This window comes from Mus caroli, unplaced genomic scaffold (genome assembly GCF_978045245.1).
Source record: "Mus caroli unplaced genomic scaffold, Mus_caroli_1 scaffold_9, whole genome shotgun sequence".
NCBI lineage: Eukaryota > Metazoa > Chordata > Mammalia > Rodentia > Muridae > Mus > Mus caroli.
The window spans coordinates 72,182,170-72,194,742 of record NW_028227264.1 but is presented as its reverse complement, the minus strand read 5'-3'; the positions used below and the strand labels follow the sequence as shown (position 1 = coordinate 72,194,742).

The 12,573-nt window shown below is 37.4% G+C and overlaps 1 protein-coding gene across 1 annotated transcript in view; it reads right to left on the bottom strand.

Annotated features, from left to right (window-relative positions):
- The window catches only part of Pcdh15 (protocadherin related 15), a 933,441-nt gene that overhangs the window by 692,314 nt on the left and 228,554 nt on the right, over window positions 1-12,573 (bottom strand). Inside the window, exon 2 of the mRNA XM_085842876.1 lies at window positions 8,483-8,601. Coding sequence (XP_085699002.1) covers window positions 8,483-8,573 — 91 coding nt within the window. The 5' untranslated portion in view covers window positions 8,574-8,601. The remainder of the gene's footprint in view (window positions 1-8,482; window positions 8,602-12,573) is intronic.

The following is a 12,573-nucleotide window of genomic DNA, read 5'->3' as shown; positions in this document are numbered from 1 at the left end:
CCAGTCAGCTAGGACTAGGATATTAAAGCCCATGTCCACAGTGACACACCTACTCCAACAAGGCCACACCTCCAAATAGTGCCACTCCCTGGGCCAAGCATATTCAAACCACATTATCCTCTATCCTTTTTTCTCTCTTATACAGTGTTAGGGGATTGAAAAGGTATAAGAGATGGAGTGTAGAATGGTGGAAGGAAGAACAACCCACAAAGTAGCAAAGAACTAGTTACAAAGGTTTGAATAAGAAATATCCCCTTTTCACTCATTAATTCAATCATTTTGATCCCGAGTGGGTGGTACCGTTTTGGAAGGTTATGGAAACTTTAGGAGGGAAAGCTTACTGGAATGAGTACTTACTGGGAGTGGAGAGCATGGGTTCGATTATACCCCCATTTACAGTTCTGTTTCCTGCATGATGGTAAAATGTTTCCAGATGGCTTCCTGCTTCTACTGCCAAGCCCTATGGTTGCCATGCCATCCTTGTCATGGTGAACTCTAGCCCTCAGGAAATGCGAGGTAGAATAAAGCCTTTCTCCTCCAAGTTACTTTTTGTCAGGCTATTTTATCAAAGCAATGTGAAGGTAGCTAATACAGGTATCAACATACAATTCATCATGATAGAATAAGTTAGGGCTGTGACTCTTCTACTTGTGGCAGAGACAACAGACTCAATCCTAGTTTGATGCCCTTCCTACTTGTAATACACTGGAGAAGCAATTGAGAGTCTCTGTGTATATCTTGTTAAATATGTAGAAGTGAACTAAGAGTGAATTATTACACAATAATCATGTAGAATAAATAAGACAGCAAAACATCAGGTATCTTTTGCCCAGTTCAGGGGAATGCCAGGGCCAGGAAGTGGGAGTAGGTGGGTTGGGGAGCAGGGCAGGGGGAGGGTATAGGGGACTTTCAGGATAGCATTTGAAATGTAAATGAAGAAAATATCTAATTTTAAAAAAAAGAACTAGTTTCTACTGTAATGAGTGCTCTTTTCTCTCTTTTTTGAGTGTTCCTTTCATATAAATAATGACATGATTTGTGGTTTTTAGAACCTTCATGAACAGATAGAAATGACATGTTCAAGATATACAAGAATATTATTTAAACATGTATGAGATGTAAATATAGCAAATTGCAAAAACTAGTCATTACAAATACAAGAAGTTTAAGAATGGAATGAGGTATGATAGAGTATCTGAACAGAAGAAAGGGAAATAATCAGTAGATTTTAAAAAAAGGAAGGAGGAGGAGGAATAGGGAGACTCATCAATGAAATCTGAGAAGGTGTGGACCTAGCAAAGGAAGGAGAGCAGAAAAGGAAAGGATGAACAGAGCAGGCCACTTAGGGTAGGGAAAGGCAGCGTGGTTTTAAAATAATCACTCTGACAGCAACTTGATATGCTATATCCCTGGGAGGCCCTCCCTTTTGTGAAGGGAAAGAAGAGGAGTTGGTGGGGGGAGTGGGAGGGGAGAATGGAAGGGAAATTGATCTGTTGTCTAAGCCAGAGTGGAGTTTCAGTGATGCCTCTGCTTTTGAGGCATCCCCACTCAGATAAGCACAGCCCACTTATACTCCACAAAGTACCCCCCAAAAACTCAGTGGTTCACCTAGGTGGGACTTTGGTAGTCTCCTTGTTTGCTCTATTGCTAGTTTCTTATTTGGGGTAAGTATGTGCCTGTTTGCCTCTTCCTAAGAATAGCATCCTATAAGACAGATTGGTGTTAGTAGGTGAAGGAAGAGAAAAACCTTTCCTCAGTGAATCAATTATTCTAGGACAGACTGAGGCCATCTGCTGAAAGTTCAGTCTGACTACAACACATGGCCTTGTTAGCTGCTTCTGTGGGAGAAGAACTGAGGATGGCAAAGGGTCTTTGTGTAGTATACCAACTGTAAAACATGATTCCTGCACATAGTTTACTACCCACAGATAGTCTAACATCCTTGCAAGTAGCTCCATGCTTCAATAGTTCATCAGAGAAAATTGAATCTTTACCAAGAACACTACTTATTATGTGAGATATTACAAAGGTCTGGAGTTTTCTTTATGCATTTATTCCAAAAGAGCATACTGAGCAACAAATATGAGGAGGGATACACAATTAAAGTAGGAACATCTGTACTCTGCACATCTCTACTCATGCCAAGCTCAACTGAGATAATCACCAAAGGACCCAGGACTCAGAATCCCTAGAAAGGGAGAGTGACTGTTGGGCGAAATGGAAGAGCAGTTCCTGAGCATTTCTATAAATGATGCTTTCATTATCTTATCCTACCAAAGTGCCCTAAAGAAAAGAAAGACCCCCCTCTCTTCCTCATGCCTGCTTTTCTCAGGACCTCTACTTCCCTTCTTTTATCTAAGAAGTCTCAGATGTTCTGTCTTCTGGTTTTTATTGTCTGTGATCATGCCCTAGCTAGAGTCCCAGAGATTGTTTTATCGAAATAACAATAATTTCTCACTGCCTTGAGGCATAGACAGCTATAACACCTCTTTCTTATTGTTAAGGGGGTGTAGACCAAGAGTTCTGGCTAAAACCTTACAAAATCTACTTCTACCCCATTGTGCTGTGTCCCAGTTTTCTTTCTATTGCTGTAATAAAATACCCTGACAAATTCCAAGCTAAGGGCCAACAGGTTTACTTTAGCGAACAATTTCTTGTTAAGGTCCATCATTGCCAAGATGTCAAGGAATCAGGTCTGAAACAGCTAGTGACATCACATTCATGGTCAAGAACAGAAGAAGAAAAGAAAAATGAATGCCTACATGTCTATAGCTTAGTACACACACACACACACACAATATATATACACAAAATATATATGCACAGCCCATTATAACAGGAAATGGTGGCCCTCAGTTTAAGGCTGTGTCTTCACACATAAATTAACAAAATCAAAACCCCTCCCCACATGTCCACAAGCTACCTCAGTTTGGATCTTTTCTTATTGAAAAGTCTTTTTTAAGATGTATCTCTATGCCAATTAAAACTATCACACCTGAGAATGGATGCCATTCCCAGGAGACTGAGCCTTTGAAGAAGAGACTCTCACAATGGAACCTAATCCCACTTAACAGTTGTTCTTATAAATAGATTACAACAGAGAAATTAAGATGCAAAGAGAGAGAGATGATAACACTCAGGGATAGGCAGTTGAAAAGGTAAAAGAGGGTGACTTTCTGCAAGTCAAAGAGGAGATGGCCTCAGAGAATGCCAGCCATACCACACCCCAATAATTTGCTACAGTGTAAGCTATTGTGTCATATTGGTAGTACCATAACTGTGTCTTCTGACTATAGGTTCTCCCTCTGTCCTGTATCAATGCACTAACTTCATGGGAAGATGGCAACATCTGCTTGTTTTTTCAATCTACCACTACGAATCTTGATTAATAGTACAAATAAATGAATATTATAAACAGTACCTCCTTTATTGCTCTCCTAGGACTGATAATGCACATTCACATGAGTCATTAAACATTAAAAGTACAACTCATATAATGTATTATGCCCTTTGAACTCAGGGTACTTTATTTATGTCATTTGAACTCACAGTATTTCTAAGAGACATGTCATCACTCTGTGACTAACCAAATTCCAAATTCTTCAACAGGTTTTGTTTATTTCCCTAAAATATATACATCATTCCCACGTCTATTATTATGTAAATCAAGTGTTATTCATGCTTAGTCTACTAGATCACATGGGATGCATTAATTTTGCTTCTCAGAGTTTGACACTTAAGCAAGTGTTAGCTAAATATGTGTTTTTGTAGAGAGTCTAGCAGGCAGAGTAGAGCACAGTTGAAAGCATACATAGTGGACCCACAGGGTAAGAGAAGTAAGAGGGGAGAAAATAACTGCCAAGGACAGGACCTTATTCAATTATAAGACATACATGCTGTTAAGTATGATTTATGGCTCTTTAGAGAATTATAAACAAGATTGGGATGATCTCCAAATTGAACAGGAGGTACAGGTAGAGTATTTATGAGAAGATGGTACAGAAAGCTAATAGCCAGACATCCTGAAAAGGTCAATGCAAAAAAACCTCTGAAAGCAATAAAGTCATCGGTAGAGTAGATCAATAACCCTTCTTACTGAAATGCTAGAGAATTACAGGATTCGTCCAACATAGATGGGAGCCACTGGAGGCTTTAGAAAATGCAGTTTCACGAGAGTTGTGAGAAAAACCAAATTGTAGAGCTTAATAGGATTTGTAAAGCGGTGGTAAGATATATGCACTGGCTGAAAGAGACCCATATAGAAGGGTCAGGCTAGCATGTGATACTAGAGTCTTAGATGATGCCAAGACAAGTAAGATCACAATTAAAGGGTTTTTTTTTTGTTCTAATTCAATCTATATTACAATAAAAATGATTTCTGTCTTTTTATATGACTAAGATGTGATTATTCAATAATATCAAGTTTTCTCATCTCAGAACCACAAAGATGGCATCCTATTGTCAATCATTATTAATTATGTCATACAGACAGAATGCTGAGCTAGACTTTTTATGTCCTGACTCAACCGAGCAGAGAGAATTCCTGAAAGACTGGCAACAGGCTGGCTCTTCTGTAGAATCATAGGAGTGGCATGTGTGGATGCTTGTATGCCCTAAGTATAGCAAGCACTCTATTGTTTATCAGAAACTAATTTTCTACTCTGTCCATTTTTATCTCTGTCCTCCAGCCTATGCATATTGACAGTAAGAGAGCTGGTGACTGCAGTATTCTGAAGCCACTGAAGTATTCCAGGTTAGAGTACAGAAAAGCAAAGGCTATGTGCACGAATTTGCTTCCTAGGAAAATGTTATAGAAACAAGGAAACAACAACAGAAAACCCATGTGTTTTCACATTTTAAAGCTCTGTATGGAAGGTAGAAGGACACACACAATTCCTCACCATTAGAAGATAGATGAAAAACCAAGCCTAGCAGTCAGCTGACATTCATCATATAACATAAGCTGAAAGTTAATCGTATTCTCCAATTTTCTACTTGCTCCATTAGTTAGGTAAATTTACAGTCTTTAACCTCACAGAATATTCTTTACCTCATTTGTGTTATTAATACTTGCCTAGATATAAAATCATGTCATAGATTAAGTAACCATTGTTAAGTAACTATTCTATAGATTTTTAATGCATCTAATATTAATTCCATCGTTAGGATGAGATATTTTATGAAGTTAAGTTGGTACCAATTGTGGAAGCTTCATCCTTTTGGAGAGCTTTCATGGTACAGAAGATGTTATTCACATTCTCCCAAATTCTAGTTGAGAGACTATTGGCAATTGATGGCTTCTGGGGATAAAGAGTCAACTTTCTTCAGAGATGTGGCTGCCATAAGGTTACCCATACACTAGTAGATGGTCCTATACCTAGGTATATAGAGATAGCATTAAGTGGACTCAGCTTACTTAAAACCAACCACCAAACAAACAAACAAACAAAAACCAGAATATATGAAGTAAGGAAAAAATACTGGGCAAGGGACAATTAAAGTAGACATTGGTAAGACTATTTGATCACTTGAATCATAACAAAACAATAAAGGCTTATCAAGGGAGGAGACGAGAGCTTATTCTAAAATTCTAGTGCAAGGATACTTAGTTGAGAACTAAAAGACAGGACTTAGAGGGGAAGGAAAGAGGATTAATTGGGTAAAAAATATATAATAATATACATATATTTAATATGCATTTATATGTATGAAATTCTCAAATAATCTAAAGATCTCAATATTTAAATAAATATTAAAATAAAATCTTAAAAAACAGCTAATGTAGCAGGATGGTAGTGGAGCATGCCTTTAATCCCAGCACTCGGGAGGCAGAGGCAGGCGGATTTCTGAGTTTGAGGCCAGCCTGGTCTACAGAGTGAGTTCCAGGACAGCCAGGGCTACACAGAGAAGCCCTGTCTCGAAAAACAAACAAACAAACAAACAAAAACAAAACAAAAAAATAGCTAATGTATTTTAAAAGGATTTATGGATCTCAAGAATACTTGAATACTGTATTTAGAAAAAATGCTTATTAAATAAGTAGTACCTATTTTATTCCATTTTTCCTTATACTTAGATAAGAAAATATATATGAATTATAAAACAATTCTAAGCCCCAAAATTTATCATCTTTCATTATTTATTTACTTGTCTATCAACTAATTAATTAACAAAAATGATAAATTAATTAATAAGAGATGATAAATTACCTCTCTCCTTCAACTTTCTCTGAAGTTCTGTATATCAATCTGCAGTCAGCTATTGTAAGGCATTCATTTAACCAGTTAATAATCAATGGCAAAAGTAATATTTGCATCTGACTTTTTTTCTCTTACTCTTTATGGCTGTCACTCTTGCCTTGCACACACCTTAACCTTGCATCTGTACACAGACCCTGGATAAACAGTACTTCTGTGTACCTGTATTCCATGGTCAGTAAAGTGGTCCTGTGTGTTCTCCATAACACACTCACTGCCGATTTCATACAAAGGTAATATATGATGTCACATGGAAATTTGAGGAAAAAATCCATTTTATGCATATATAATTCAGAAGAATCAAAGTGCCAATGAGTGAGGAATAGGAGCAGAAGCTTGGCAGGAACAGCTTGGATGATAATTTTCCTGGTGCATAAGCACAGAGAGGATACTGAGGCACATGTGCAGCCACACACATTCTACAAAACCCTATCAAACAACTGCAGAGCTCAAGGACCGACATTCTTCATTGAACTACCAGGTGGGCCTCATCCAAAAATCAATGCATTCACCTCTGGGAGTGAGCTGGGAAGACTGGGGGCTGAGCAGACAGCGAACGTGAAGCCTTTAAGGGTTAGCCTTAGCATTGGCCATCAGAGAAAGGTACAATATTATACCCCCCTTCAAGGATTTAACTACATAATAACCATAGTAGCCACATAATCCTATAGTAAAGGCTGAACAAGTCTTTTGAGAAAAGGGTAAAAGCTCTAATGAGCTTAGGAATGAAATCCACTGATAGCATTATGATTTCAACATGGGTGGCTTCATCTGATTACACAAATTACCTTGCTAAAAGTACATATTTTGTGAATGTATTACATGAGAAATGTATTGCCTGCTCAACATGACTGTTAAATATGAATAAGAATAGAATGTTTTATGAAATAAATATGGGCACACTGTTTTGTTACCCAGAGCTCAATTAAAATGTGTTCCTTCAATAGACTTGAATGCCTCTCAAATTGTATTTTTGAAATTCCAAGCAGCTGTTTATTTATTACTACTTTTTAAAATTCATGTTTTCGGCCCGGATATTTAAATTTCCCACTAAAGGAAAAACTGTGAGCATTTAATTTAGATGTACTTGACATAAACAGAGTGCTAATTAGCGGGACCACTCCAGGGTAAATCTTCTGATTTTATGAATAAACATTATGGATTGTTCTGCCATCCCAAAAGATATTCACCTCCGCAGATACCGAGGACCAAGGGTAACTTAATGTGTGTACAACTCGAACACATTTGGAGAATATCAAACTAACTCATTTATCTTCAGGCATGTCAGTTTAGCTAAGCAGAGTACAAAAGAATTTCACACTTTGTGCTACTACTGAGACCAACCCGATAACAAGTCAAGAGGGAAGAGGCTGCTACAGTGTCTATGCTCCCTTGGTGCAGAATAAACATTGAATAAAAACAACAGCAATTTAAAGACATAAATATATTTTTAGATGGGAATATTCCCACAAAAGAACTTGTCCATATTTTTGATTTCACAAACACATGTGTGCATATAATAAATACATAAGTGTGTGTATCATAGATACACCATATATATGTATATCTCACACAAATATCCTAATTTTTATTGTGTGGTATTTAAAACATACTGTCACACTGAAAAACTGGAACAAATTACCATTTAGGTCGCTGCAGACCTAACATAATAAATCTTCTGAAAGTTACTGTAGGTGATTTTCCTTTAAAGAAAACTGATTTGCTTTTATGGAATGACTTAAGAAGTCAATTGCCAAGAGTTTGACATTTTCTCTTCCCAAACAAATTCATGAGGAATCTAATAAAGCGATGTGTAGTGGTGGCCCTGGCCCTCAAGATACTTACAGCTTTTCCTATTGTCCCTGTTACAGGTTTTTGACTCATGGGAGACTGTGCTGTCCATCAGCTGGCTTTATTGGAGACTCATGGGAGACTGTGCTGTCCATCAGCTGGCTTTATTGGAGACTACTTTTTGTGTTCACTCAAAGGCATTAGCAGCACTTAATATTTTTCAAAGCAATTTAGCACATTCTTAATCAGTAGTAAAATGGAGGTTTTATGTGCTATTCTCTACATACTATAGTCTTTATAGTGAATCAAACGGATCTGTGGTCACTTTTGTAAGCTCATCCATTTGAGTTACTACCAAGAGTTCATAACTTTTGAAAATAACTACAAATCGAGGCCTTGTTTAACTGCAGAGATCAGAGTAAAGGCGGACTTACCATCGTCATACTGGCCCCAGCTGACTACCAAGAGAGAGGCAATGAGGATCCCATGGGGTAAACACTTCCAGACAGCAAACTGTAGGAACATCTTCTGTCAAATTTCACTCGAGGCTGATCTGAAATAACAGGAAGCAGGAAAGCACATTTGACATGTTCATTATCAGTTCTAGAAAAACAAAACTGTCAGGGCACAGAGAAGCTGTAATAACTTCATAGTTAATTACCTGCATCACACCATCCATTATTCAGTAACATTCATGGCTAACACAGAACACTTGGTGCTCTGTAGCCTTCCTATGCTGTTGGAGGATAATGGCCTTAATGCTTCTCTTTCCAATATGACAACATTACAAGGAAAACAAACAAAATGCTGTTAATGATGTGTGTATGTGTGAGTGTGAATGTGTGTGGGGGGGAAGGGAGGGGATAGGGAGGGGGACTAGCGATGACCTCAGCAGCTGAGTACTTCCATAGCATGGCCATTGCCCTGGTTTCCAACTCTAGGACTGAACTAATTTAAGGGAATAAAAAAGAATTCAAAATTAATGAATCAGCGAGATGATACTGCTGTGATATTAATAATAAAAAAAAGCAACATTTCATCCAAAGTCAGAAAGACACAGTTGGCTTCCCTTCTGGATCCTGAGTCTGCCAACATGACTTCACTCTTCCTTGGTTAACTCTGACTTTGTTGCTCTTGAGGATGATATTGTTTTATTTCACTTCACTTAAAAGCTTTCAAGATGAGAATGACCTTACAGGTCATCATTTTAAAATCATCCCAGCCACCAGTCTTGTTATGATTCCAGAAATAATCCACATCAATATGAGACCTTGAATGAGCTTATTACAGGATCTCTTAAACTTCAGAAAACATTACACTAAAAGCATGCATACTGGACAGAGAAGATAGACTGCTCTCAGCCTGGACGAAGAGAAGCTCAGGAGAACACCTGGTTGTTTCTGAATAAAGAAAATGCAGAATCTCTACCCTTGTATTATTCTTTATTCAATTTCTATTTGTTTTAATCCCAAGCTACCTACAATGCCTTCAGTGTGTTCAGCATCCAGCAACCGAGAAGGAGGCTACAACCCACCCTTTAAACCCAATACCCATATGGAGAAAATCTGACTCTCTATAGCCACATAGTGAGCATGTTCTTTTAAAGGAAGTCTATGACTCAAGAACTAGGGGGCCATATATAGCTAGTACCACACTGTGCCAACTAGTGAATTTACCCATGACATGAGCTGAAACAGATCAGATGTTTTAGACAGAGAGTACTTTATCACTCACTTTGAGGTTTTTGAATGGCAGAAAACAAACTTCTAATGGTAAAATCCCTGTATGTTGATTAGGGAGTCAAGGATATATTAAACATTACCTTCAAGGCAGGACTGTGTCTCTAGCAAACACGTGCCAGATCCTCTATGTACAACTCTTTCCATTCGATCACTTTCCAGATATTACTATGCTTGAGAAGTCCAAAGTGTGCCCAGAGTTTAAAAGGCATACAGTGAGCTATGAATAACTTCAGTCTATTCTCTATTAAGGAGGTAATTTAATTAGCATGCTCAACCCTCTGGTGTAGTTAATAGTTACTTTGGCAGTCACATTTAAACCCTGTCAAAATACTGGGGATAGAAGCTTTCACAATTATGTTTTCAATCTCACAGATAAGAGAGGAAGCTTCATGCTTGGTGTTTGATCTTTTCCCGTGGGTTAAAATGCCTTAACATAATTGTTCTCTAGAGAACACATCAGTTGTGAATTTTACATCAATTGTGTTTCCCTAAAGAATTTTTAAAAAAAGGATTTGTATTGCTCTACAATTTCATATTCTCATAATCTCTTCACCCAGCAAGAACTTACAGAGGGGGCACTGGGTACCACTTGGTTTTCTATCAGATAGACAATATCAATGATGAAAAATGCCATAATTTTTCAGTTCTCATGATAGCACTTATTAGCCAAATGAATATAGAACTCCACAGACATAATTATCATAGATGACATTTAAAAGGTCATAAGTGACATGGAATGAAAGAGCCAGCATTGTCAAAAAATTACAGTATCACATTACCCTTAGCTACCTGTTAACAGATGAAATCAGGCTGCACAAAGCATTGATATATGAAGGAGAAAATTCCACAAGAGGAAAAGTTTTCTAACAGCCCTGTCTGCAAGCTCTCTGCAAGGTGTCTACAGTTCAAGTGTAGTCTGTTCATGTCTTATGACAAGCAAAATAGTCTCTTCATTTGTTACTTTTTGAGTACAAACCAAAGCCATGACCTCCAGCCTTTAACCAAGGCTGTCTTCAAGGGTACAAATGGTAGGAAGGACAACAGAAGCAGAGCTAGATACATAAGTAGCATCCTACAAAGACACTTTTGAAAATATTGACTGTTCTTTAAACCTCATCACTATGAAGTGGACCAATGGTTTTCTTAAGACACCGAATCTGGACTGTGCTATCACTATGCTGAGATGCTGTCCCACATGCACTCTCAAGAAGAAACATAGAAGCCCCACAATGTAGTGGCAAATCGACCTTCAATGGTTGACTAGTCAAATGCCCAGGGCATCTGATGTTTGATCCAGACTAGAAAGAATAATATAAAAAGACCATGTTGCTATTCTGTATTCCTAGTGATAAATTCCTGAGACCCACCTGGTAGGGTAAATCAAAGCTCCTGTCAATACCACCTCAACTACCAGCATGAAAACAGGAAGCATTCCACTGTGCCTGTATTTTACCACTCACCATATGAATTTCCTAAACTGACTCAAGAGTCCTCTACTTGTTCCATTGGGAAATAACAGTAGTGTTTTCATGACTGCAGGAAACTATTTCCTGTCTTAAATACGACTGGGTGGGCCATCCCTTTCTCTATAACATTCAAGAAATAAAGTTTCATGCAATCATTTTTTTCCTAGATGACCTTATTTTTCTCCTTTCTCATATATTTATATATACATTTATACTCTATACTCATAATGTAGAAACATTCTCATAATTTCATAATAAATGTTTTAACACATTCAAGTATAGTATAACTGTTTTATGTATTTCTATATAAAATGCATGCAAATGATCATAGTTTACTTACATTCATATTATATATGCTGATGTTATCTTATTTTTTCATGTTTACTTAAATCCAAGGAAAGAAGCTATCATGTCTCAGCTAATGTTGTGACATAAGAGTGGAAAATAGCCTAGTTTTTCACTGGATACAAGGTTGAGCATTCCCTAGTGTTCATTGGCTGAATATATGAATACAAGTACTAGGTGTGCCCTTAGAGTAGACCCTAGTGTGGGGACTAATGTTATTAGTACATACCCTCAGGATAAAGGAGCTGTCTTGAAAATAAGTTATTAAGCCAAGGTAGATTTGATAGTTTTACTTGGAAAGGTTATCCGAACTAAGATACACAAATTGAAGATAAATAATGAGTCTTCTCTTAGGACTACTCAGTTAACAAAAACCAAAATGCAATTGTATCTAAAGTTGGAAGACATAGCAGTGTCCTGGCCTGTTTAGCATGAACTGACTAGCTCAAAATTCCCATGTTTTGTACTGAAGTCATAGATGTGCATGGTTTGTTTGCCTGGTTGTTTTTCATATGTGGCAACATAGTGGCACATGTGGTGTTAAAATACCCAGGCTAAACAATCTCCTGTTGTAACTAATACAGATTAAGAATAGGTTAAAACCAAGCAGTACCCTTAACAACAGTCAATTGTGTATCTATTGCAGTGCTCTTATTATGTGAAAATTCTGGGAACATTGTAACACTGAGAAAGATGAATTGGTTATGAATGTGGAACTGAATAATGGCCATATGGAGTTTCTAGATGCCTTCTCCGATACCCTACCAAAGATTCTTATCCTGTATATTCTTATCCTGATTCTTGTCCTGTTATACAGCAATAAAAAATTGGGGCCTTTAACTAATAAACAGGAAAATGTAAAGATAATGAGTTCCATTTTTTTCTTCAAAATATGTTACCTTTGTTTATTTTATATGTATGTGTGTTTCACCTATAAATCAGTATGTGCATCACACATGCTCCTGGTGCTCA